Source organism: Lepisosteus platostomus, chromosome 6 (genome assembly GCF_059453375.1).
Source record: "Lepisosteus platostomus isolate fLepPlt1 chromosome 6, fLepPlt1.hap1, whole genome shotgun sequence".
Classification (NCBI taxonomy): Eukaryota; Metazoa; Chordata; class Actinopteri; order Semionotiformes; family Lepisosteidae; genus Lepisosteus; species Lepisosteus platostomus.
Window position 1 is genome coordinate 13,850,186 of NC_142616.1, and position 26,181 is coordinate 13,876,366.

Here is a 26,181-nt window from a genome sequence, read left to right on the forward strand (position 1 = left end):
CAGGCAGGGGGCGCTGCAGCTGTGTGTCTGTCTGTCCAGGCAGGGGACGCGGTAGCTGTCAGTCTGTCCAGACAGGGGGCGCTGTAGCTGTCTGTCTGTCTGTCTGTCTGTCTGTCTGTCTGTCTGTCTGTCCAGGCAGGGGGCGCTGTAGCTGTGTGTCTGTGTCCAGGCAGGGGGCGCTGTAGCTGTGTATCTGTCTGTCCAGACAGGGGGCGCTGTAGCTGTGTGTCTGTGTCAAGACAGGGGGCGCTGTAGCTGTGTGTCTGTGTCCAGGCAGGGGGCGCTGTAGCTGTGTGTCTGTCTGTCCAGACAGGGGGCGCTGTAGCTGTGTGTCTGTGTCCAGACAGGGGGCGCTGTAGCTGTGTGTCTGTGTCCAGGCAGGGGGCGCTGTAGCTGTGTGTCTGTGTCCAGACAGGGGGCGCTGTAGCTGTGTATCTGTCTGTCCAGACAGGGGGCGCTGTAGCTGTGTGTCTGTGTCAAGACAGGGGGCGCTGTAGCTGTGTGTCTGTGTCCAGGCAGGGGGCGCTGTAGCTGTGTGTCTGTGTCCAGACAGGGGGCGCTGTAGCTGTGTGTCTGTGTCCAGGCAGGGGGCGCTGTAGCTGTGTGTCTGTGTCCAGGCAGGGGGCGCTGTAGCTGTGTGTCTGTGTCCAGGCAGGGGGCGCTGCAGCTGTGTGTCTGTGTCCAGGCAGGGGGCGCTGTAGCTGTGTGTCTGTCTGTCCAGACAGGGAGTGGGTACCTGTCTGTCCTGCGGGTTGTTGCTCTTCGTTGACTGGTTAAGCAGAGCGAGGAGGGCGGGCCAGCGGTCGGGGGTCTCGTGCTTCACCAGGACGGCAGCCAGCTGGGACAGAGAGTGACGCACTTTGTGCCTGCAAGCAGAGCGTGGGGGGGGGGGGGGGGGGGACACAGGGTGAGCAAGCGCAACGCCAGCACGGGAGAAAGACTTGGACGCGGGCAGTACTCACTCTGTCTCCTGCTGGAAAGCTTGCAGGACCACGGACTTCAGGCTGGGGAGGGAGAGAGGAGAAAGGGTTCAGACTGACAGACAGGGAGAGCCGCAGAGATCTGAGCTCGGCTCACAGTCCACAGAACACTCTGTTTACCTCTGCTGTGGGAAGGTATGGAGTGGTAAATCAGATCAACAATCAGAGATATAATCAGTAAGTCACAGTGCGATTGCACAAGCAACGTGCATGCGATTCCTCAGGCCCTCACGCGGGATGAGAGGTTATCGCTCGGGTGACGGGGCCTCGGAGTGATGACTGGACAGTGCCAGTCCCGAGTGAGCCAGCCCATTCTCTCGGGGCTTGTGCAGTGAACTCTGCGACCTGCTGCCCCTTCCACTTCATTACACCTACTGTTCCACTCCACCCGCCTGGACGGAAACAGATCTCTCCTGTCCCGCCAAGAGATTCTGCAACGCAAAGGACTTTTTTAGGCCGGGGTCACAGCCGGTGGGCTGTGTTCCTACATCCGGCACACTCTAGGAGTGCCCAGATCGCTGTACAGTAGAGCTTTTCCACAGGAACAAGTTTAGCTTGTGTGGCGAAGACCTGCGGATTACTGTGAAACAGTATTCCACTACGGATTCTTGTGAACCTTTTTATGGGCGCTCATGCGTTTGTTTGGCCAGCTCTCACCTGCACTCAACTGCAGGAAACCCCTGAACTGTACCCCGTTCGGCCAGGGTGCTAACAGGACGATCCCGTGTGGAGGCTCTGTTCGCGTCCTCGGAACTGGTCCATTCTCGAGGACCCCAGTCATCCCAGTCACAAACTGTTTTCTCTCCTACCATCCGGTAAACGGTACCGAAGCATTCGGTCAAAGTCCAACAGATTACAGAACAGCTTCTACCTCCAGGCAATAAGACTGCTAAACAGCCAAGCTGCAGCTCCTTCAGCAAATCACCTCTACTGGCTACATGGACACACAGTTTCACTGTATTCAGCATAACTGCACTACTGGGACACACTGTACTGCACACACCCTGGACACAGAGCAGCTCCATTTATATCTGTACTGAGCTCTGTCTGACTTTATCTCATTCAATTTCTAGTGCACTATTATCTATCATTATGTCACCTCATTTTCTAACTTTAATTTTGTGATATTTATATCTCCTAGGTGAGCTCGTAGAAAAGACATTTCTACTGCTGCACGCTGTATTGTTGTGCGTTTGATAAATAAACTCTGACTGACTGATTGACCGAACTGTCCGGCCAGTGACCTCATGTCCCCCTGGAGGACCTGGACACTGGCGCCCCCTTCAGGGTGTATCCCGCCTTGTGCCCACTGCTCCCGGGGACAAGCTCAGAGAAGCAATTACAGAAAGTGCAGTAATGACGATGTGAAAGACGGAGATGCTCGAAGGTGGAGGATTCAATCCGGAGGCCCGGGACACTGGAGAGCCAGCGGGAGAGGCAGAAGCTCAGACCTTTCCCTGTGCTCCGGGTCGATCTTCTTCCAGTGCTTGCTCACCCTCATCCTCAGCATCACCGAGGCGGACTGCCGGACCTGGCGGAGAGACGAGACGAGACGAGAGGAGCCCGTGAGCGCGTGGCGGCACGGCGACGCTGGCGCGGTGCCGGCGAGCCGGGGTGGGGGGGGCGGGGTCAGTCACCTGGGGGTTCTGCGAGCCGGTCATGACGGCGCACAGGGCCGGGATCACTGCCGGGTCTTTGAAAGCCTGCTTCAGCTGGGCCGTGGCCTGCGGAGAAACAGCAGCGCGCGGTCAACACCCACTGGGGTCTGCTCTGCCCTCCTTCCCACGGCAGGGCCTCTACTGGGACAAGCAGAGGTAGCGGGAGGGCAAAGTGAAACTCGTCGTGTCTGCCTTGTACCAGAGAAATGTCTACTCCAGATCCAAAGCTGCACAGGGGTGTGGAATGTGGAGAATTTCAGCTCTGTTTGGGGAGGATTTTAGTACGCTCAGCTTAAACCACAGCAGGGTAGAAATGTTTGAGTTCAGTGCCCATCCGTGTTGGGACACTCTGCCATCAAGTGGATTACACCAGCGTCAAGCGAGGCTTTGGCCTCCCACCCGATTCTTCATTCGCCACCTCTGGAGCGCGGGTTCGACACGCTCCTGCTGTATAACCTGTACAGGCACCTCAAGCAGCCCCCAGCCTCTCCACAGCGCCTCCGCCAGGCAGGGGAGAGCACAGCATGGAACACGAATCACTGATCACACAGCCCTTCCACTGAAGTGCTCTGGGGCACAGATTCGACACCAGTAAGGGGACACACTCCAGCAGTCTGAAAGCCAAGAGACTGGATGGCCTCCTTTTTTTATATTACACCGCACACACCTAACAGCATACACAATATCAAACACAAAAGTCAAGCCACAACTAGAGGACCCCACTGAGAAAACTGAACACAGAAGATGAGTGCTGAGCACTTGTGAGTTAAAGACAGAGATCAGGCTAGTTCAAGGTGAAGCAAGGGCTCAGAGGATGTGTATTAGCAGACTATTACACATAAGGTGACCGAGCTGCACCAAGCGGACCAATACTCTTGTGACGAGCTCATCGAAAGAGAAGCGTTCAGACATCAAATGAAACCAATGATATGTGGAATTACTGTGTTTTACTGTATCCCCTTTCCCATTTCGCTGAAGGACCAGCCGTGGACTCTGTGGGAGAAAGCAGAATTGTATACATTTGATCATGTCTTTTCCCCCGATCCTTCAGACACGTGGATAAGGTCCTGAAGTAAGGGGGAAGGCTGCTGTGAAAGCGGGTTGACATTTCTAGCTCTATTCAGCGCATGTCTTCGGTGGGAATGTACTGTACCACCCTGGAGCCTGAAGTTTGGTTGGAGCTGTTGGAATGGCAGTAATTCATCGTTCAGGGACGGGTGGGATTATTGTGCTGTACCCAGTTCTCTTCCAAAGGGGGGAATTCAGTGGCCAGGCCCAGTAATCAAGTCTGGGTTAGGCCAGACTGGGGGGGGAAACACAAAGAGATGTCTGATAACTGGGACCAGAAGGGGGGACTGAGTGGCAGCAGCTTGGTCTGGGAAGTGGAGACCGCGCGCCGGACCTCACAGCGGTCACTCAGCAAGACGCAAGCCCTCCCTTGGGCTCGTCGGGAACTTTCTGTGGGGAGCTCGAAATAAAAGAGATACAAAAGGACAGATACAAGAAGAGAAAGACAAACCATAAGAATGACATACAAAACACAAGATGACGCTTACAGTGAAAATACAGCGAACCCCAAATACTTCAATACTTTTCTAAGAGTGTCGAGTTGAGAGACGACAGCCTCAGGATAGGTGCTCTGTTCTAGACTTGATACACCCTAGGCAGCTCAAACAGCGGAAACTCATAGTCCTCAGAGCTTTCCGCTGGAAGTGTGTCGCCTATATCAGAGCACTAGAGGGCCACAGCCAGTTGTTCCAAGGCAGTGTGGACCACTCTCTCCAGCTGTCTCCTCTCCTGAGTGGACCAGGTAAAAGATTTATTCCTGGCTGAAAAGAGAAGAAACGCAACGTTTTGTTTCACCCACAGATGCAGGAACAAACCTTTTAGCCGTTCCTTTGCAGCCTGACACAGCTCCCCACCTGAACTACTGTACATCCGCTCCTGCCTGCCTGCCCTAACCAGACCGGCACGGAAACCGTCAAGACACTCAAGGCCCCGAGGCAGACCGGCCTCCGAGCGGAGGAGAGTTTGTTTGTTGTGCCGAGGAACTCCGAGGTGTCCGCACGCTCACATTAGCAGGGCAAACGGAACAGGGCCCGGGGTTGGCACAGCAGGGGAGAGCCTCTCTCGAGCCCGGGGGCCCATCACCCTCACAGCTGCCCGCATTCAGATGCTAACGAGCCAGTTAGAGCTGTGAATGGGAGTGCTAACTGCACACTCCAGCAGCACAGCCCTGCTATAGACACGTCCTGCCGGAGGGCTCTCGCCCTCTGGGGACAGGAGGGTCACAGCAGGGGGGGGGGCTCTTCGCCTCTCCAGCGGCCGTACAGAGGCCACGCGCCGCAGTGAAGCCTAGGGCCGTTTGCACAGCGAGGGGAGGGAACGCGTTCCGATGTTGTTTTTCACCCACTGAGACTTCACCTGCAGAGACCTCCGCCCACCACAGCCTACTCACTTCACAGCTCGTGTCAATCAATCAATCAAGGTTTATTTATCAAGGCACGAGCAGTACAGCACACAGCGGTGTTGTCGGCAAATGAAATGCTTTGTCCGCGAGCTCGTTGAGAGAACGGGGAAACTGAATGAGAGCCCCACGGCCCTGTCTGCCCTGAGAACCGTCACTGCACTCGCGGACTAGCTGCTGAAAGCTCGCTGTGACATCTGTGGCTGTGAAAGGAGTGGGTCAGGGAAATTATTTATTTTGATGATGTCCGCCACGATTCTGATTCGTTCCAACTGCTCACGACTGGACACGAACCAGTCAAGCTCAGGTGCTCTTCTGGTCATGTGAGCAGGTTGGCAGCACCAGTTGTTAAGAGTGTTACAGCAAGTCGAAAGCACCACTGTGTCTCCTTTCTGCCAGCTGCTCTGTTCAAGTGGGTGACAAAGCAGGAGTGTGGAGCGATCCCTAGTGCACGTGAACAAGAAATATGATGTGAACTAACCAGAAGTTCACAAAACTACCAAACAAAAATGGTTGATTATGTTTGTGAATAAATCCTGCCCAGTTGAAGGTGGAATAATGCCGAATACAGCTGTAAAAGACAGAGCACCAAGCTCCCTGTCAATACTGTGTGTTCGTGGAGGACATAATCAAAATATGATCAGGCCATGAGGCTCTTATTCAGTCACTTCCCAGCTTCTCCCCGTTTCTCCTGGCTCTCTGATGGCAGGAACAAGTGTTCCTGGTTCTCCTGTGTCCAGACTCCTCTCTCACACCAGGGCCTCTGCACAGATCTGAGAGGCAGTGTGCCTTGCCGGTCCCGGGTTTCACACCCTAGACAGGACACCAGTCCATCACAGGACACACACAGACACACACTCTCACACACCCTGGACAGGACACCAGTCCATCGCAGGACACACACAGACAAACACTCTCACACACCCTGCACATTAGACATTAGAAATATTGCCCGTGAAAGAAGGAACGTGAAGAGATAGGGAGACATTCTGTAGATAATTAAATCATTGCTAAGGCTTATAAACTGGGGGTATAAAGTCAATCAGGACTCCCCACACCTGGCTCTGACTGGGTACTTTTCCTCATGGTCTGGATCAGCTGTGTCTGTGAACATAACACAGGTCACAAACAAGAGGACCCATCTCTTGAAAGAAACCTGGGTATCGGCTTCAACAACTTCACAGGGCAGCTGCTTCCACTCTCCACACTTCAGACTAAAGAGACTCAGTTCCTCCAGCCTGTCAGTGTGGGATACTCCCTTCAGACTAAAGAGTTCCTCCAGCCTGTAGTGTGGGACACTCCCTTCAGACTAAAGAGACTCAGTTCCTCCAGCCTGTAGTGTGGGACACTCCCTTCAGAGAGTCTAAAAAGACTCAGGCAGACCACTGGTCAGTCAGTGACAGTGACAGACAGATCACAGGTCAGACAGTGACAGGACAGACAGTGACAGTGACAGACAAATCACTGGTCAGACAGTGACACACAGTGACAGAGACGGGCAGACCACTGGTCAGACAGCGACCAGACGAATGACTCAGATCACTGGACGGATAACTGTTCCTCGGCCTAAATATTCAAAGAAATGAAAACCGTCTTTACAGAGCCCGTGTGAAACCACTTTCTGCGGTACAACACCGACTCTTCACGTCACGTATGAAGTATTAAACTACAGGATTTTCCATTTCAGTCGGTGGTGACAGGCACCTTAGATTTCAAACTTCTCGAACTTTCACACATTCACTGGCCATTCGAGTTAACAAATAACTAAAAGAAACACATATCAGCCCTCCACACCGAGGACTTTTTTTTAAAAAAGCTTAAATTAAAGTTGTGTGGAGGAACAACCGGGCGGGGGCCGGCGCTGTACCTGTCGGATGACGGCGTTGTCCGGCTGGGTGAGCTGGGAGAGGATGTGTTCAAGCTCTTCGGTCATTGCCGGAGGCGGTGGTTTCTCAACGGTAAATGAAATAAAAGTATCCCGAAGTCACGGCAGTAAGCCCGCTCGGCGGCTGTACGGTAAGACGGATGGACGGCAGCGGGCCAAGTGCGGCGGGACTCCCCTATCTGACCGCTCTCTCCGCCTGGCCGAGAGAGACTGAGGCTGCCCGAGCGGCGGCGGTTGAGATTCAAGCCTCGGGGGACGACTCGCGTGCCGGGCTGAGCGAGAGCCTCAGCGCGGACGCACATGGCCCGGCTGGCAGGAAAGACCAGAGAAAGTCCGAGAGGAACACAGAGCGCCGGGGCCCCGAGCCTCCGCCACAGCGCCCCCTGGCGGAGGGGAGGGCGGATAGACGGGCAGGAGAGAGCGGCGAGAGAGGTCATTAAAAATTAACCATCAATCAGATATGAGATAAGACTATTTCGAAGTGTAAAAATCTGAAAGCAGTGCGGACGTAATTTTTATTTAATTTGTTTAATCTTTATTCATAACTTGAATTTATGTAGTAATATGTACCCCTGACTATATTTTTGTCTTGAATTGTTATATGTCCTCTTGTTCGTATTGTAATTTGTGTTCTTTTGTTAAGCATAAATAAAACATTTAAAAAACAAAATCAGATATGAGATCACCTTATTGGCCATATACAATCTCTTGCATGAGGAATGTGTCTTTTCCCAGACCCCAGCTTGTTCTCCATGAGACACACAGACAGGGAGAGAAGCTGGGGGTCAGAGCGCAGGGTCAGCCATTTATACAGCACCCCTGGAGCAGCTGGGGTGAAGGGCCTCGCTCAGGGGCCCAACGGAGTAGGATTCCTCTGCCAGCTGCGGGATTCGAACCTGCAACCTTCCAGCACACAGGCACAGATCCTGAGCCACAGAAAATTAACAACCTGATGTGTGCAGCCCAAATCAAAACACAAGCTCTGGCATTGACTCTGGATGCAGAGCAAAGGGGCCTTTTAATGCTTGAAACTTGTGGACAATCTGGTTCTGTACTGGCTGTCGAATGAGACTCAGTCGGAGAGCCTTGTAATATCACACATGGGGAACGAGACAAGGTCTCCACTGATCTCACTCAGCAGAAGACAGCAGGGGGACGCAGAGGGAACCGATATCCAGCAGCAGGAGAAACACAGAGAAGACGATGTCCTTCGATAACACCACAACTCCAACAACATCCCTCCCTGTTCTCCCGGAGGGAGCACGGGAGATTCTCGGGATAGAAAATGAAACAGGGAAAAGCCCGGAGCCGTGGTTAGCGGGAGACCCTACCTTTCCAGATCCCAAATGAAATTCCCAGAACAATCAGGGTCGGGATCAGAGAAAAGATTCTGCAGTTCCGACACCCAGAAAGCTGGAAAACAGATTTCCCCGGAACCAGCCGAAGTGTGGGAAAGACAGCTGAGGCCATCGTGTACACAGGTCGGAGAATCCCGCTCTGGGGAAGGAATGGAGGCTCCTCCACAGGAATTCCCTTCCCGCATTTCTGCTTGTGTTCCAGACCTCACCGATCCCAGTCGGGCTGGATACATGCAGATGGAGGGAGCGACGCTCGTCTGGCTTCCTCCAGGGAGGCCAGACCACCAGCGGTAAGACCTGACACGCTCACACTCTCCAAAGAGAAGGGAGGTGTCGCTGGGCGAGGGCCGCAGCCCGGCCTCCTCAGCACTACGGACAGGAACGCGCCCACAGGGGGAAGCAGCAGACATCTCGCTTCAGACAACAGCCCTTCCAGCGCACGCAGAGACCGGGGAGCGCACAACGTGCTAAACACACAGGCAGAAGAACGCGCCCCAGAAATAAAATAATTAAAAATCCACAGCAGGGTAGAACACCTGTGGGAGAAACAGCACAGCGCCCTGTTGCTTATATCCGGTAGAACAGAGGGGTTTCGTCAATTTCCCTACGGGATTGATAAAGCCTGATCTATCCATCTTCTTAAGGAACGGTCAGTGTGTGCCGTCAGCTCATGGACAAAGGAGGCAGTGTGGCGCAGCCCACTGGGAGAGAAACCTGGCCCCGGCTCTCTCATTTCCACAGGAGTTACGGCGCAGAAGGCGTCTCGGAAACCGGGCCGGGCCGGGCCGGAGCGCGCCGACCCCCTGGCGCAACACAGGCTGGGAAGCCGAGGGAGCAAGACCGCCAGGCGCTCTGTTATCAGGTGGTGTATACGAGATATCAGGCCAGCAGCCATGTCACCCTGCAGATCACACACTGTCAGCCCACTGGAGCTCAGCAGGTGTGAGTCTGTTCAGTAACCTGGAGAGGAGACTCCTGGGACAAACTAAGGTTGCTGCTGGAAGAGGTGTTAGTGGGGCCAGTAGGGGGCGCTCACCCTGTGGTCTGTGTGGGTCCTAATGCCCCAGTATAGTGACGGGGGACACTAGACTGTAAACAGGCGCCGTTCTTCGGGTGAGATGTAAAACCAAGGTCCTGACTCACTGTGGTCATTAAAAATCCCAGGGTGTTTCTCGAAGAGAGTAGGGGTGTTACCCCTTGTGTCCTGGCCACATTTCCCATTGGCCCTTACCAATCATGGCCTCCTAATAACCCCCCTCTCTGAACTGGCTTCATCACTCTGCTCTCCTCCCCACTGAGAGCTGGTGTGTGTGAGCAGACTGGAGCATCATCACACTGGTGGTGGTGAAGGGGATCACCATTACCTGTAAAGAGCTTTGAGTGGATTGGCCAGAAAAGCGCTATATGAGTGTAAGCAATTGTTGTTATTATTATTATTATTATTATTATTATTATTATTATTATAAATATATCAGCAAATACAGGAGGCATGGGAGAGGCAGGAGGAAGATCCAAATGGGAAAAGGAGGTGAGCACCAGCAACTGAGGCAGGCACAGGCATGCTGTTAGACTACCGCAGGAGACCACCAGCTCTCCTGCGTGGAGAGGACACGCACAGTCTTCATAGCTGGGAGCTCGGGACGGCCCCGCTACCAGCCAGGCGTGACCGGCCAGAGAGTTAGGACTCGTGGGGAACAGCTCCTGGCGAATCGCGCACGTGATGAAGGCATACCGGGGGCAGACTCTCGGGGAAACGCCCGAGATCGTCTCCGCCGGATGAGAACGGGACCCTGGAATTCAGAGTACGGCTCTCTCGGGAGGAGAGGAGACACAGGAGTCTGAAGATATTGGAAATGTCGCGCGCATTAAGAAGCGCTCGTTTTAAATATCTCGGGATTGCTCAAGAGACAGGTGAAGAGGGTCAGATACAGCCCGATGGACCTCGGGTGTCTGTGAAAGTCACGACCGATGCTGCTGTGTGTTCTCTGTCACCAGTTGATTACTGTGTAACGAGCCGGTGACGAGCAGGAGAAACCGCCCTCGGACATCCTGTACACCCTGCAGAAGACAACACTGGGAGTGCTGGGCAAGACAGCGACACACCGTCCCCACCGCACCAGAAGGAAGAGCATTTCAAGCTTGTCTGGCGTTTAGTATCATAAACACTCCCAGCGCCCCCCAGCTCTGACACACCTCTCCTAGAGGAGACTGCCCGCTGCGGTCTAGAGCCCCCGAACTCGGACAGTCAGCATTTAGAGCATAAAACACCAAACGTGCCGGGTGCAGTCCGGGGTCTGGAGAAACACCTTTTCCCAGGGGAGAGAAAGTTCAAGTTATTTTTGACGGTCTCCCCTCCTGCCAGCTGTCGGGTCAGACTAAAAATGAATGACAAAATGGGGTGCTCATAGAGTACAATGGAGAGGGAATGCTAATAGAGTACAATGGAGAGGGAATGCTAATAGAGTACAATAGAGAGGGAATGCTCATAGGTTACAATGGAGAGGCAATGCTCATAGGTTACAATGGAGAGGCAATGCTCATAGGCTACAATGGTGCAGGAGTGCCCACAGACGACAGTATAATAGAGCAGGAGTGCTCATACACTGCAGTACAATGGAAAAGCAGTGCCCACAGGCTATCCTGGAACAGAGAGAAAAACAGCTGAAGGATTATAATACCTGACTCAAACCTTAAAACCAAAGACACCGTTTCTGGTAAATCCCCTAAATGTACACAAAAAAAAACAGGGGAATGGCAAGGAAGGACAGGTCTTCTCCACGGAATAACAGGCCAGGAATATCCAAACGCAGGGAGAAAAACAGAGTCTCTCCGGGGAATTAAGAGCTCACGTCTCAGTTTTTCTTACACTCAAACCTTAAAACCAGAAACTGCGTTTCTATCAGATGCCCTGAAATTGGAACGAGAGCCGTTTTGCGTGGGCCGACGGAGCAGGGATACGGAAACAAACCCAGAGATTCACAAGGGAACGGGCCTCACAGGGGCAGAGAGGCGGGCCGCGGGAGAGCGCGCGCTCCGCGGGCCGCACGGACACCGGCCGTCCGCGGCTGGACAGCCTGGGCTTCGCGGTGCGCCCAAGCAGAAGGGGGCCGGGCTCTGCAACCCCACTCCCGTCTTTCTGCTCAGAGCCCGTTGCGCCCCCTGCCTCCCGAGCTCAGTCTTCCAGGGCCGCTGCCTACCTGTGGACAGTCGGCTTCCAGAGCCTGAACCCTCCCAGGGGTCCGGAGAAGGACCTTTACCGAAGACACACGAGCGGCCTGGACTGCCGGCCTGTCCAGGGCTGCTTTGCTCGTCCCTGCGATGACTGTAAACACATTTAGGACAGGAGACCGTCCACAGCCCTGAGAACCGTTCTGCTGCGCGGTGTCAGGAAACAAGCGCTCTTTCCCCCTGCTCTGTCCTGGGGAGGACCCATTAGCACCCATGAGTAACCAAACCTCACCATGTGCTGGAGCTCCCATCTTCCCTTGTATAGAGGCAAGAATTATTATCTCATGTGACCTCACAGTATATTTATTATGATTATGATTATGATTATTATTATTATTATTATTATTATTATTATTATTATTATTAGTCCAGGTGGATATCGCTGCATTAGCATGTGCAGGCTGCAAAGGAACAAGTGAAGGTTTGTTCCAGGCTGAAAAGAGAAGAGAGAAAACACAACATTTCATCTGTGGTGCTCCACAGCCGAAACGTTGTGTCCCCTTTCTTCTCTTTTCAGCCTGGAACAAACCTTTACTTCTCCATTATTATTATTATTATTATTATTATTATTAAAACACCCGTGTCTTCCAGAAGCAGGAGCCTCAGCGCTGAACGCAGGGATCAGAAGATCTTTGCCCGGTGCTGTGTCAGGTCTGCCAGCTCTGATCTGGGTACTGGCAGGCAGGACAAACGAAACGAAAATCTGACCCCTCTGCTTCGTGTTGCGAACGAGAGCAGACAGAGTCCAGCCAGTGTCCCGAGTCGAGTGGCTGCGGGTCTCAGGCTCGATTTCAGGCATAAAAAACTCAACAAGCGCAAAAAAAAATCTGTTTCCTCTCTTTTCTTTTCTGAAATTTCGACGCCCGCCACCCAAGGCCCCAAACATGTCACTGTGTTTCCAAGGAATAAATCTTTATCCGGCTCTGTTTCACCTTCTCTTGCATCTGTCCCTCCTGGCAAACTGCCTTCAATCAGTTAAAACAACTCCACTGCTCATTTTCACGGTGGTTTCCGTTTACTCATAGTGTAGTTACTATCGTATTTATTTTTAAAATGAATGTAATGCTTAAAATGAATTCGAATATGAACGTAGTATACATATCATTTGTATTTTATTATTAAACTCACTTAGTGTATCTAGGTACTCAATAACAAATCCTTGATTTTGGAGTACTGAGTCATTTGAATTATTATATTGAGAGATAAGCTTGTACTAGCTCATCCGACTGTGATATAGGCTGTCTTTTTTCCCTATATTTCACAATTCCTGGCCCGTCATTCCACAGAACAGACCCGCCCTTCCTCCTCACTCTACCTTAGAATAGCTGTAGTTATTTTGAAGACGAGGGGGCTTTCAAGAAACGGTGTCTGCGGTTTTCGGGTTTGAGCAAGTAATGCTCCCCTATGAGCCTGTAATTGTTCCGGTCAGGTGCTCTCCGGCCGCTCTCTACATGCTAATGACCTCGCGCCCCCCTCCTCCTTTCTTCCAGTATTTTCAAAAAGAAAAAAAACCGCCACCCCGGAATTCAGGAATTCAAACCCGACTCGAAGAACAAAACCCGCCGTTTCGCTCTTTCTCGGCCGCCCTCCGGCGGTGGTGTTTCAAACCCGCGGCCGTGATCGCCCGCGCATTGTTCGCCGGCGCTGCTTTTGTGCCCGCCGGCCCCTGAGTCGGGTCCGAGAAAGGTGTTAAACTCTTGGTGCGCCTGGGGGGCTCAGCCAGCGTTATAGGTGAGAACAGGTCGTGAGCGGTTTGTTGCGACGCCGGGGAGTCCGGAGGCTCGAGTCGATCACAGCTCGTTACCGCAATAAGGTCATTTGAGCAAATTAGGGGCTTGAAATGGACCCCGAGCGCCGCGGCTGTTGAACGGCCATATCCCAGTCCTGTCATTTCTGACTGTGGGAACCCCTCACGCCTCACGCCTGCTGCGGAGCGGGCCGTGTGGTCTTCATTACAACAGCCACAAGAAGACTGCTCCTGCGCCGGGGAAGGGAGAGGAGAGAGGTGGAGAAAGGAGAGAGGGGAGAGGAAAGGGGGGAGAAAGGAGTGAGGGGAGAGGAGAAAGGAGTGAGGATAAAGGAGAGAGGGGAGAGGAGAAAGGAGTGAGGGGAGAGGAGAAAGGAGTGAGGAGAGAGGGGAGAGGAGAAAGGGGAGAGGAAAGAGGGGAGAAAGGAGAGAGGGGGGGAAGGAGAAAGGGGGGAGAGGAGAAAGGAGTGAGGATAAAGGAGAGAGGAAAAGGGAGAGGGGAGAAAGGAGTGAGGGGAGAAAGGAGTGAGGGGAGAGAAGAAAGGAGAGAGGAGAGAAAGGGGAGAGAAGAAAGGAGAGGACTGTGTGTGGTCCGCTGGGCCTTCTTCAGACCCCTGAAGGAGTCAATTCAATTCAGTGTATTCTTATATAGCGCCACACAACAACAAGGCTGCCCCAAGGCGCTTGACAAAGCAAGTGACCAGGCAGGCTGTGGATACAGAGCAGAAAAGACCAGAAGACAACGGAGCAGAGGAACCAAAAACTCCTCAGTAAGGAGAAAAAAACCTCTAGAGGTCCAAGGTCCACTGGCTGCCCACCCCTCTGGGCACGCTAACATCATACAATTAAAAAAAATAAAGGAGTCTCCACACCCTCTCCAAACGTCTTTCCCATCCCCACTTTCCCTCCTGGCCAACACAGCTTCCCACTCAGATATTAGAATTCAGATCTATTATGCGTGATATCTTATTCTACATAACATTCTAGTGTACTCGTTTTGGTGCATTATAAGCAGTGGTGAGCACTGCTGCCTCCCAGCTCTGGGGCCCTGGGTACAATTCCTGGGGTGCTGTCTGTGTGGAGTTTGCATGTTCTTCCCTTCTTTCCCGTGACTGGCTGCTGGGACAATTGGCCCCGGTGTGTGTTTGTGTGTGCGTGTGTGTGTGTGGGAGGCTGGGAGGGAGAATGTGAGAAAGGGAGAAGGAGAGCTGGCCAGCCGGCCCAGCCGTGTGTGATCAGTACAGTACCGGTGGGTCCAGTACAGCCGAACACGACACTAACAGCTCTGAGTCTGTGGCTCACGAGCGCTGCTCTCTCACCCCTTTGAGCTCCAGTCAGCTCCTCTGTTCAAACACACAGTGAAACCCGGGACCGGCAAGGCACACTGCCTCTCAGATCTGTGCAGAGGCCCTGGTGTGAGAGAGGAGTCTGGACACAGGAGAACCAGGAACACTTGTTCCTGCCGTCAGAGAGCCAGGAGAAACGGGGAGACGCTGGGAAGTGACTGAATAAGAGCCTCATGGCCTGATCATATTTTGATTATAAAAAGTGTTCTGGTGCACTATGGCTGCCGTCGCATCATCCAGGTGGATGCTACACATTGGTGGTGGTGGAGGGGAGTCCCCATTACCTGTAAAGCGTTTTGAGTGGAGTGTCCAGAAAAGCGCTATATAAGTGTAAGCAATTATTATTATTATGTCCTCCACGAACACACAGTATTGACAGGGAGCTTGGTGCTCTGTCTTTTACAGTTGTATTCGGCATTATTCCACCTTCAACTGGGCAGGATTTATTCACAAACATAATCAACCATTTTTGTTTGGTAGTTTTGTGAACTTCTGGTTAGTTCACATCATATTTCTTGTTCACGTGCACTAGGGATCGCTCCACACTCCTGCTTTGTCACCCACTTGAACAGAGCAGCTGGCAGAAAGGAGACACAGTGGTGCTTTCGACTCGCTGTAACACACTCTTAACAACTGGTGGTGCCAACCTGCTCACATAACCAGAAGAGCACCTGAGCTTGGCTGGTTCGTGTCCAGTCGTGAGCAGTTGGAACAATTCAGAGTCTTCTACATGGATTTTAATGGGGATTTAGTGTCGCTCGTGTGAGTTTTCGCCTGTGAGCAGACATTTTCAGGAACTAATCGGTGCGATTGTTGTACCTGAACAAGGTACAGCACTCACAGCTGAGACCACGAGGCCTGCCTTTACAAAAATCTCTTTCAGATTAAAATTCCCCGGGACGGCTCTCCGCGAAGGGGGAGGGGGGAGGGACTGGAATCTCATCTTTTTGGACACTTTTCAATCTGAAGATCTAAAAAAGCAGAAGAAATCCGAAAAAAAAAGTTCTTGCTTGTGAGAGCACACTCCAGTTTTAAGCATAGGAATTACTTTTGCACATATTTTATTGTTTTTACAGTGACTATGATCAGCACATTTTGCACACACCTATGTATTTATTTTTATTTATCTTGTTTGTCTTTTGTTTTATAACTATTCTGATGTCTGTTTTGCTTGTCTTGGGCTGGACTGCTGTAACACATCAATTTCCCTACGGGATTAATAAAGTATTATCTATCTAATGCAACAACAGCAGAATCCTCACTAACCTACAGGAATATTATTAACAACCGCAGCGGGTAACACGCTCGCTTTCCAGAAGTTCAAACCGAATAGTGCCCAAAAACATGAAAACATGAGTTTCTGGTCTCCACCCCCTTTGTCAAGAGCCATTACAGTGAATTTCAATTTGAATAAAACGGGACGACAGCAGCCACCAGCACAGCCGCTCAGAAGTGGGCGTGGGAGTGGGAGTGGGAGTGGTGTGGAGGTGGGGCCGTCTCTCGGCCTCGGTCAAGTCCAAACAGATGCAAATGGCGGGAGGCCTCGCCCCACTCGCGGATTGGCTGCGACGGGTACCGCGCACGCACACGCCCCCGCAGGCCCCGCACGCCGCCTCGGCCCTTAAACACCCGCGGCGCCGCCGGACACCGCAGTGCTGTCGGAACGAACCCGGAGTCGAGCGGCGAGGACGAACTGACACTTGGCGTCTGCAGGGCCCCGGCAGTTGGAAACCGCGGACGCTCGCCGCCCGTCTCTGCTTTCTGGGAAGACCGGCGGGGAGAGGCGGTTCAAGACGACGGATTTGGCATCAGTTCTTTCTGAGGAGTGGTGGTGGTGGGGTGGAAAGAACGCGTTTTTCTTTAAATTAAAAAAAAACGTATTTTGTAACGCTTCTAAACCGGGAGAAATGGAGGAATGGAACTCGCTTCCGAACTACAGCTCCGCCTATCACACCTACGCTTACGGCATGACCTACCCGCCGCCGCCTGTCCAAAATCACCCGTCCTTGGGCTGGAGCGGCACCGGCTTCACCCCCTCCGGCTCGGACGGCCTCTTCCTCGACGTCCCGCCGACGGCACCCCAGAATGCCCTGCCTCAGGACGCCACCCGTGTTCCCGGGGTCCCGCTGGCTGGATCCCCGAGCGACTCCTCCAGCGAGACGGAGCCCAGCACCCCCGGTGAGTCCCCGGCGAGCCCTTTCTCTCTAATATCCCGTATTGTCACTTTTTATTCGCATCTGAGTGTTTCTGTACACGCGTGTTTTCCGAGTCTGGGTCTCCGGCGGTTCCCAGAGACACGGTTGTTTATCCGCACTGCCGGCGGCGTGGAAAAGCAGGGAGACGCGTTTCTCTCAGACTTTCTCTGCCGCCTTCACCGGCTGCGTGTCTTTCTTGCCCGAGTTGGTTTTGTATTTGAAAGCGCCGGATTCTCGCGTAAAAGTCGCACGATGTAGCTGTGCGTGTGAAAAGCGCTGCGTGTTTCAGAGAGAGGCGCTGCGGCCCCTAGACTGCAGGTCGGCGTTGTCGGTTTCTATCGGGAAGCAATCCCGCATTTCCACAGCGCAGCGAGAGATGTAGTACTGTGCCCCCGCTGTGTGGGTCAAATCAAGGATTCACCCACCTGCAGCGCCTGTCCTCCTGCTGAACACGGGGTGCGTGCGTTTTCCACGCCGCGGTGCCTCACGCCGTCCTCGGAGGGATCAGGTGGCGACGCGTCCATCTCTCTTTTTCCTCTTTTTCCCTCTCTTCTCCGTCTCTTTCCGTTATGTCGCCACTCTTTGGTGCGGACAGTGTGGAGTCTGGCGCCCCCCCGTGGCCGCCGGGAGAACTCGGTGGGAACAGAGAGGGGCGGTAAACGGGAGGGGATGTAACACGTTTCGGTGGATCTTCTGTCTCCAGTTGGAATGAATCCGTCACTTTAAACGATTGTGTGTCTATTTACGGTGCTTTTATGTGTCCTGGGGTCTGACCCTCTCCTCCGCTCTCTGTGTCCCAGACTCCTGGAGCTCGCCCAGCGCCGACGAGAGCTACGCCCTGAGGCCCCCTCCTGCGCCCTGCAGCCCGGCTGAGACTGCCTGCGCCGAGCCCGTGCCTGCTCCCTGCAGCTGGGCCAAAGGTGCAGAAGAGCAGGGGCAGCAGCAGGGGGCTCTGCTGGACATGGACCCAGGTGCGGCCCCAGCAGCTGGGAAACGTGCCCGCAAGCTCCGCACGGCTTTCTCCGAGACGCAGATGACTGCGCTGTGCGAGCGCTACATGATCAAGATGTACCTCACTCCAGCAGAGATGAAGAGCCTGGCTGACAAAATCGGACTATCTTACAAACAGGTAACGGAGTCACTCCATCCCCCAGTACAGAGCGCCCTGTCTGTGTGTGTGGGACAGACCAGTGCAGAGCGCCCTCTCACCATCCCCTGTCTGTTTGCAGGTTAAGACCTGGTTTCAGAACCGCAGGATGAAACAAAAGAGGCAGCAGAAGACTCTGACCGAGGGAGAGGAGCAGGTCCCCAGCTCTGGGTACCCCATTATTCAGCCTCTCCTCTTGGAGAGCTCCAGCTCTGCGTACCCCAATATTCCACCTCTTGCCTTGGTAAGCACTAGCTCTGCTTACACCAATATTCAGGCTCAGACATCGGAAAGCTCTGCGTACCCCAATGCTCAAGCTGAGGCCTCAGAAAGCTCTCCGTACCCCAGTATTCAAACTCAGTCATTCGAAGACTTGGGCTCTGTCTACCCCAACTTTCAAGCTCAGACGTTGGAGAGCCCCACCTCTGTGCACGCCAGTGTTTCACCTCAGACCTCAGAAAGCCCCACTGCTGTGTACCCCAATGTTTCACCTCAGACCTCAAAAAGCTCCAGTTCGGTGTACCCCAATATTTCACTGCAGTTCTCGGTAAACCCCAACTGTCCCTACCCCAATATTCCACTTGTCACCTCGGAAATCCCCAGCTCTCTGTACAACAATGTTTCACCTAATATCTTGGAAGGCCCCAGCTCTGCGTACCCCAATATTCCACCGCAGGTAAGCCCCAGCTCTTCTTCTCTTGATAATTCTGCTTGACTGTGTGAGTTGTGTGTCTGGATAAGAGAGTCTCTCTTGTAGTGTCCAGTGTGTCTGTATTAACCCCTCAGTGGAATGTTAATGTACTGGAGTGTCCAGTCAGTGTGTCTGTATGAACCCCTCTCTCTCAGTGCAGTGTTCATGTACTGGAGTGTCCAGTCAGTCAGTGTGTCTGTATGAACCCCTCTCTCTCAGTGCAGTGTTAATGTACTGGAGTGTCCAGTCAGTCAGTGTGTCTGTATTAACAGTTCTTTTTTTTTTTTTTCCAGTTTCGTGGCTTTTACTCCACAAGCCAGTTTGGGAACCAGGGGTATTTCAAGAAGAATCCACCACCCTTCTACCCCTCTCAGCCCTGTTATCCCTCCCGTGTGAATGTGGGTGCCGGGTCTCTGGAGAGCTGGGCGCTGCCCTCTGCTGGGCGCTTCAAGTATGGCAGCCTGAATGGTCCCATTAGATACAGCGGCAAAGTCATCGGCTACGAGTGCAGCGCTGCTCCTCTCCAGCCCCAGGCCTCTGCCACACTCCCCCAGTGGGGAGAAGAGGAGCTGCAGATCCCGGCCTCCTTCAGGAAGTGAATTCTGCACTTGTCACGTTTTTAATTGTTTAAATTAAACGCCTATTTTTAGAAATTGCACATCTTTTTGGCTTCTGTGGGGGAGGAGAGAAGGAGTTGCCGTTTTTAGAATTTTGTAAATAAAAACGCTCAAGGCTTGTTAATGAAGTCACGGAGACAGAAATGGACTGTATGACCAGTGAGTGCAGAGACATTTTAAAACTGTTTTGGATTATACTGGATTAAGAAATCTTAAAAATGAACTTCACCACCGAGTTGGGGTGAGTCATTGTAATGTGTAACCTCTGTGTCAGATGTACATACCTACGTGGTAGATAACTTTTTGCCCCCGATTCTTGTACATGGGGAATCAGAAGAAGTCTTTAAATTGTCCTAGAGGTGAGCTAGAGCGCCCCTCGTTGTTTGCAGAGCTGGCGGTGGAATTGCTGGCACCAGTCTTGTGCTGGTACTAATGGGGAATTAGCCCCAGACCTCTACCGCCTCCCCAGTGGATAGAGAGTGAGCTGCAGCTCTTCACTTCCTCCCAGAAGTGAATACTCCTCTTTTAATGCTTTTCATTTTAAAAAAAATATGCCAAATTTATTTAAAAATATGCCATCTCAATTTTTCTTTGGGGGGAGGGGGGTTGTGTTTTTATTGTATCGTTACAATTCTGTACTTTAAAAAATGTTCAAGGGTGTATCAACTGAACCGGAGACCGAAACGGACTGAGGAGAACAGAATCAAGCTGTTGGACGAAACTGGATTAAAAAATCTTGTTCTTGAAAATTCACCTCAGCTCCATTTCGCGGTGAAATGTTGTCTCATACTTTTTTACCTGCATCCTGTGGGGTAGCTTTGACGTTTTACTCCTCGATTCGAATCTGTTCAAGGGGGCGCCCTCCTTAAAAATAAATGTTTATCGTCGTCACACTGACTGCCAGCGTCCGTCCTTGTTACAGACCACAGTGTGGGTGTTGAGCTGTAACCTGCGCCTGCAATGAACTCACCTGGAATAAAGACAAGGTCCAGGGGGGGATATATTGTGACTCTAGTCCCACACTGTTTCCAGAACTATCTGGACCAGGAAAACTGCCTTCCCGAGTAATTTCAACCCCCTCTCGAGTGGAATAACACTCCGTCAGCGCTTCTCCACAGCAGGTGCCTCCCGTCACGACTCGCTATCTTCTGCTGCGGTTTCCAGAAGTCGCCTGAGGAGAAAACTTTATAAATATATATAAACAAAAAAATAAACGGAATAAAACGCGGCTCGTGTACGGTAACGGGTTCGCCGAGGCGGCGCTCTGCGCGTCCTCTCCACAGGCGCGCGCCAGGCGCAGAGCGGGAAGCGCGGCGCTCGCGCGACAGCGAGCCGGACCGGTGAGTCGTGACAACTTCACGGGTTGGCCGTGTTTGGTGTCTGTGTGTCTGTGGGCGATGGGCCGTGCAGTTCCGTCCGGTGGGGACGGAAAAGACCGCATAACACCTGCTTCCAGGTCCCGTAAACCTCCAGCCCTTTCTACTGGTATTGGTTCCGAAGAAGCTTTGTTCCCTCTGAGGGGTGATCTTCCGTTTGTCTTCAGCGAGCAGGAGATTTCGGCCTTTGCTTTCCATCCTTCTCCTTCGCCCGCCTTGACGAGTCAGAGGAACACGCGTGTCTGCGAAATAACACGGGCAAATGCAGTACGCTCAAAGGCGTGGCGGGTGTTCATGAAAATCCTCCTACTGTAACAGACTGTTCTCCTGTACTGGACTGTAGCTCCTATTGTAACAGACTGTTCTCCTGTACTGGAACTGTAGCCCCTATTGTAACAGACTGTTCTCCTGTACTGGGACTGTAGCTCCTATTGTAACAGACTGTTCTCCTGTACTGGACTGTAGCTCCTATTGTAACAGACTGTTCTCCTGTACTGGACTGTAGCTCCTATTGTAACAGACTGTTCTACTGTACTGGACTGTAGCTCCTATTGTAACAGGACTGTTCTCCTGTACTGGGACTGTAGCTCCTACTGTAACAGACTGTTCTCCTGTACTGGACTGTAGCTCCTATTGTAACAGGACTGTTCTCCTGTACTGGGACTGTAGCTCCTATTGTAACAGACTGTTCTCCTGTACTGGACTGTAGCTCCTATTTTAACAGACTGTTCTCCTGTACTGGACTGTAGCTCCTATTGTAACAGGACTGTTCTACTGCACTGGACTGAAGCTCCTATTGTAACAGGACTGTTCTCCTGTACTGGACTGTAGCTCCTATTGTAACAGGACTGTTCTACTGTACTGGACTGTAGCCCCTATTGTAACAGGACTGGTCTACTGTACTGGACTGTAGACCCTCTTGTAATGGGACTGTTCTCCTGTACTGGACTGTAGCTCCTATTGTAACAGGACTGTTCTCCAGTACTGGACTGTAGCTCCTATTGTAACAGACTGGTCTACTGTACTGGACTGTAGCTCCTATTGTAACAGGACTGTTCTCCTGTACTGGACTGTAGCTCCTATTGTAACAGGACTGTTCTCCTGTACTGGGACTGCAGCTCCTATTGTAACAGGACTGTTCTCCTGTACTGGACTGTAGCTCCTATTGTAACGGGACTGGTCTATTGCACTGGGACTGTAGCTCCTATTGTTTCGGGACTGTTCTCCTGTACTGAACTGTAGCTCCTATTGTAACAGGACTGGTCTACTGTACTGGACTGTAGCCCCTATTGTAACAGGACTGTTCTACTGTACTGGGACTGTAGCTCCTATTGTAACTGGACTGTTCTATTGCACTGGGACTGTAGCTCCTATTGTTTCGGGACTGTTCTCCTGTACTGGACTGTAGCTGCTATTGTAACAGGACTGGTCTACTGTACTGGACTGTAGCCCCTATTGTAACAGGACTGTTCTACTGTACTGGACTGTAGCTCCTATTGTAACAGACTGTTCTCCTGTACTGGACTGTAGCTCCTATTGTAACAGGACTGTTCTACTGTACTGGGACTGTAGCTCCTATTGTAACTGGACTGTTCTATTGCACTGGGACTGTAGCTCCTATTGTTTCGGGACTGTTCTCCTGTACTGGACTGTAGCTCCTATTGTAACAGGACTGGTCTACTGTACTGGACTGTAGCTCCTATTGTAACAGACTGTTCTCCTGTACTGGACTGTAGCTCCTATTGTAACGGGACTGGTCTATTGCACTGGGACTGTAGCTCCTATTGTTTCGGGACTGTTCTCCTGTACTGAACTGTAGCTCCTATTGTAACAGGACTGGTCTACTGTACTGGACTGTAGCCCCTATTGTAACAGGACTGTTCTACTGTACTGGGACTGTAGCTCCTATTGTAACTGGACTGTTCTATTGCACTGGGACTGTAGCTCCTATTGTTTCGGGACTGTTCTCCTGTACTGGACTGTAGCTGCTATTGTAACAGGACTGGTCTACTGTACTGGACTGTAGCCCCTATTGTAACAGGACTGTTCTACTGTACTGGACTGTAGCTCCTATTGTAACAGGACTGGTCTACTGTACTGGGACTGTAGCTCCTATTGTAACAGACTGTTCTACTGTACTGGACTGTAGCTCCTATTGTAACAGGACTGTTCTCCTGTACTGGACTGTAGCTCCTATTGTAACAGGACTGTTCTACTGTACTGGACTGTAGCTCCTATTGTAACAGGACTGGTCTACTGTACTGGGACTGTAGCTCCTATTGTAACAGGACTGTTCTCCTGTACTGGACTGTGGCTCCTATTGTAACAGGACTGTTCTACTGTACTGGACTGTAGCTCCTATTGTAACAGGACTGTTCTCCTGTACTGGACTGTAGCTCCTATTGTAACTGGACTGTTCTCCTGTACTGGACTGTAGCTCCTATTGTAACAGACTGTTCTCCTGTACTGGGACTGTAGCTCCTATTGTAACAGCCTGTTCTACTGTACTGGACTGTAGCTCCTATTGTAACAGACTGTTCTCCTGTACTGGACTGTAGCTCCTATTGTAACAGACTGTTCTCCTGTACTGGACTGTAGCTCCTATTGTAACAGGACTGTTCTATTGTACTGGACTGTAGCTCCTATTGTAACAGGACTGTACTGAAGAGAGAGGAAAGCCCACCAAAATTCCAAGAACACAGAGCTCCCAAGACAGTTTGACCAGCCCCCAACCTGTTGCACAGTGCCCCCTGTCTCTGCAGAGGGCAGACAGACAGGCAGGGGAGCGCACAGAGACATGTCTTTAATCATTAATCAGACAGTCTTTCCATTCAAATTGTTTTTAATCTGAAAACGATGCTTCCAGTGGGTCTCACATAGAAGTGGAAACGTACAGGTTTGGATAATCAACATTATTTTTCCCATTTTATTTTTTAAACTTTATTGTTTGAGATTTAATTAAAAATTATTAATTGAGCTGCTTTTCTCCTTAGCCAGGTCACATCAGAACTCTGAATGTTAAAGCTGGTCCTGGAAAGCACCAGTAGGGGGCACTCTCTCTCCACCTGTCAGATTGAAAGCACTTCATTGAGGTGATCAATGAATTACAGTGTTGCAGAATATTCATGTTACCATAACCGGAGGTATAAAATTAAACTCAGACAGTACATAATATAATAATAGTATATAATACATGGCACAATACATGGCTCTTAATGTGGCAGATGCTGTGGTCCACTTCAGTCAATCGCACAAAAAAATGAAACTTTAATTTGGCAGTGCCTCCACCTGCAACAGCCTATGAATCAATCTGTAACCGTATCAGGCTTCTCAGGAATTTCAACCGTAATTCTACGACTGATCACAGGATGACTCCACCCGACCTCAGGTGTGTGCGCCCAGTTTTACCCTCTACTGTGCGGTATATTACAAATCAACAAACAACCTCCTTACTTTCTGTAATACAAACTTCAAAAACACGTATGGACCACGTTACACTGTGCAAGTTCCCAAACCCAACAACATATATAAATAACCATTAGAGACCCCCCCCCCCATAAAAAAACAAACATTTACCATAAAGGAATGCACTCAGTCTCTTAAACCAAACCAAAACTAAATTTGTGGGTGCGCTTGTGGAGGGGAGAAAGGCTGACGTCCCCAACTTGTGTTATGTCACAAACTATCTTTGTTCCAAAGAAACGTGTTTTGTTAATACTGGACAGTGAAAGTCAAGTCAGACCAAAAAAACACGCTCGTCCGTGATAATCCACTCTATAAAGCACTGTGAGAAGCCGCCTTTAAAGGCGCTATATAAAATAAAGTTTATTATTATTATTATTATTATTATTATTATTATTATTATTATTAATACGGTAAAACAGATTTAAGTCCCTACTCACACAAATCAAGCAGTCCAGGGAAAATAATATGCCTCCCGTGTCCAGCGCTGCCAGCTGTGAGCCGGCGGGTTTACTCACAACCTCTGACGATCGGGAAGCTCGCTGCCCTCTCCGCTGCGATCCGCAGATCCCCGGTTTCTTCTCGTTGCAGAAGGAATGTGTTTGCCTTGAACGGTGTTGCAGCCCCTCCACAAGTTTTCCCAACCCCAATCCGGTATCGCCCCTCCACTTCCTCTCTGTTCCCCGTAATCTCTCCTCCTTTCCTCCAGCTGTCCTTTAGATTCCCAGCCTCCCGCCCCGCGGACCCGCGGGCCGATCTCCCCACCCTGCTGCCGTGATACGCGCGCTCTCTGTCTGTTTGTTTTTCCTCTGGGGATGCAAACGCGGACCCTCTCCAGTCCTGTGAGCACAGTACATGTTTATTTAACCCAGTTCAACTACAATATAACTTGCATTTCACCTGCAACATATTTACGTCAACATTAGATTCACAAACTGTATTAAAACAACAAAAAAACTAGATTTTAAAACTATGTGCGTAAATTCACACATGGATATATCTACAATTAACAGGACATTTACACAAAAACATTATTTCACATTCACCATGTAAAATATGTCACGATTATCATTGCAGAAAATACAGGCCTGGTCAGACATCAGCACTGAGAGGCTCCAGGGCAGCCGGTCTCACCCACAGCACGTCCAGCTGAGATTATTCCCCCGTCGTCACCCCCGATTCTGCAGAGCAGAGCCCCCAGTATCTACCCAACGCAGGACTCCCTGTCTGAGAACAGCGGGAAACATTCCCACTGTTCAGACCCTACACACCAGCAACTTGAGTCAACTGCAAACTAGTGAGCTGGTGAACTAGTCAGGTTCACAGGTGAACTAGTCAGTTCTGCAGATGATACCTAATTAGATGGGTCAGAAAACTTTAGTTTATCTTTAGTCTGAAGTGGGTTCCCCACACTGACAGGCAGGAATAATTGAGTCTCTTTTGTATGAAGGGAGTGTCCCACACTGACAGCCTGGAGGAACTGAGTCTCTTTAGTCTGAAGGGAGTGTCCCACACTGACAGCCTGGAGGAACTGAGTCTCTTTGGTCTGAAGGGAGAGTCCCACACTAAGACTGTGAGCCCCAGTTATGTCTCTGTGCAGGGATACTACTGTGTGACCCCCAGGCTGTGAAATGGTGAAACACTGCCCATTCGAAAGGCACCTGATAACAAGAAAGGCATTCGATAACACACTTTGCTTAATAAAAGTCATTGTTGATTCTGCTCTATTTGTATTAATACCTATGCTTCAAACTGGAGTTTGCTTTTACAAGCAACAATATTTCTTTCAACCTCTTTTCCACATCTTCAAACTAAATGGTGCCAAGCGACACGAATTTCTGAACCAATTCAGAGCTCTTTAATCTGACTGAGGCTCAATGCAGGGACCCAGCGACGCCGTGGCGCAAGTGTGGGTGTGGTTCGGAGGTGTGGTCATCTACCACCCTCGGTCAAATCCAAAATGATGACAGGTAACGCGCACACAGACAACCCCCCCTCCCCCGCAGGCCCCGCACGCCGCCTCG

At 51.3% G+C, this 26,181-nt stretch overlaps 2 protein-coding genes across 3 annotated transcripts in view; one reads left to right on the forward strand and one right to left on the reverse strand.

The window, feature by feature from the left end:
* ipo4 (importin 4) overlaps positions 1 to 17,407 on the reverse strand; it is a 33,930-nt gene extending 16,523 nt beyond the window's left edge. Inside the window, exons 1-5 of one of the 2 annotated variants that reach the window (XM_088637882.1) lie at positions 17,290 to 17,407; positions 2,618 to 2,704; positions 2,432 to 2,511; positions 963 to 1,004; positions 737 to 866 (exon numbers count right to left, since the gene is read on the reverse strand). In XM_088637882.1, the coding sequence (XP_088494008.1) occupies positions 737 to 866; positions 963 to 1,004; positions 2,432 to 2,511; positions 2,618 to 2,704; positions 17,290 to 17,388 (438 nt within the window). In that variant the 5' untranslated portion in view covers positions 17,389 to 17,407. Of the gene's footprint in view, positions 1 to 736; positions 867 to 962; positions 1,005 to 2,431; positions 2,512 to 2,617; positions 2,705 to 6,972; positions 7,320 to 17,289 lie in introns of those variants that run through there. The other variant, XM_088637883.1, reaches the window with a different exon arrangement.
* Positions 15,584 to 20,210, forward strand: nanog (nanog homeobox). Its single transcript, XM_088637920.1, has 4 exons — positions 15,584 to 16,847; positions 17,665 to 17,993; positions 18,094 to 18,687; positions 18,996 to 20,210. Exons 1-4 carry the CDS (start codon positions 16,577 to 16,579, stop codon positions 19,299 to 19,301), a joined length of 1,500 nt encoding a protein of 499 aa, XP_088494046.1. The 5' UTR covers positions 15,584 to 16,576; the 3' UTR covers positions 19,302 to 20,210.
* The last annotated feature ends 5,971 nt before the right edge of the window (positions 20,211 to 26,181 follow it).

Excerpts from the sequence above, each read along its gene's own strand:
- nanog (XM_088637920.1), top strand. The coding sequence starts at position 16,577 with ATGGAGGAATGGAACTCGCTTCCGAACTACAGCTCCGCCTATCACACC. Across the intron at positions 17,994-18,093 it reads TCGGACTATCTTACAAACAG|GTTAAGACCTGGTTTCAGAA; the intron begins GTAACGGAGTCA and ends GTCTGTTTGCAG. Across the intron at positions 18,688-18,995 it reads ACCCCAATATTCCACCGCAG|TTTCGTGGCTTTTACTCCAC; the intron begins GTAAGCCCCAGC and ends TTTTTTTTCCAG.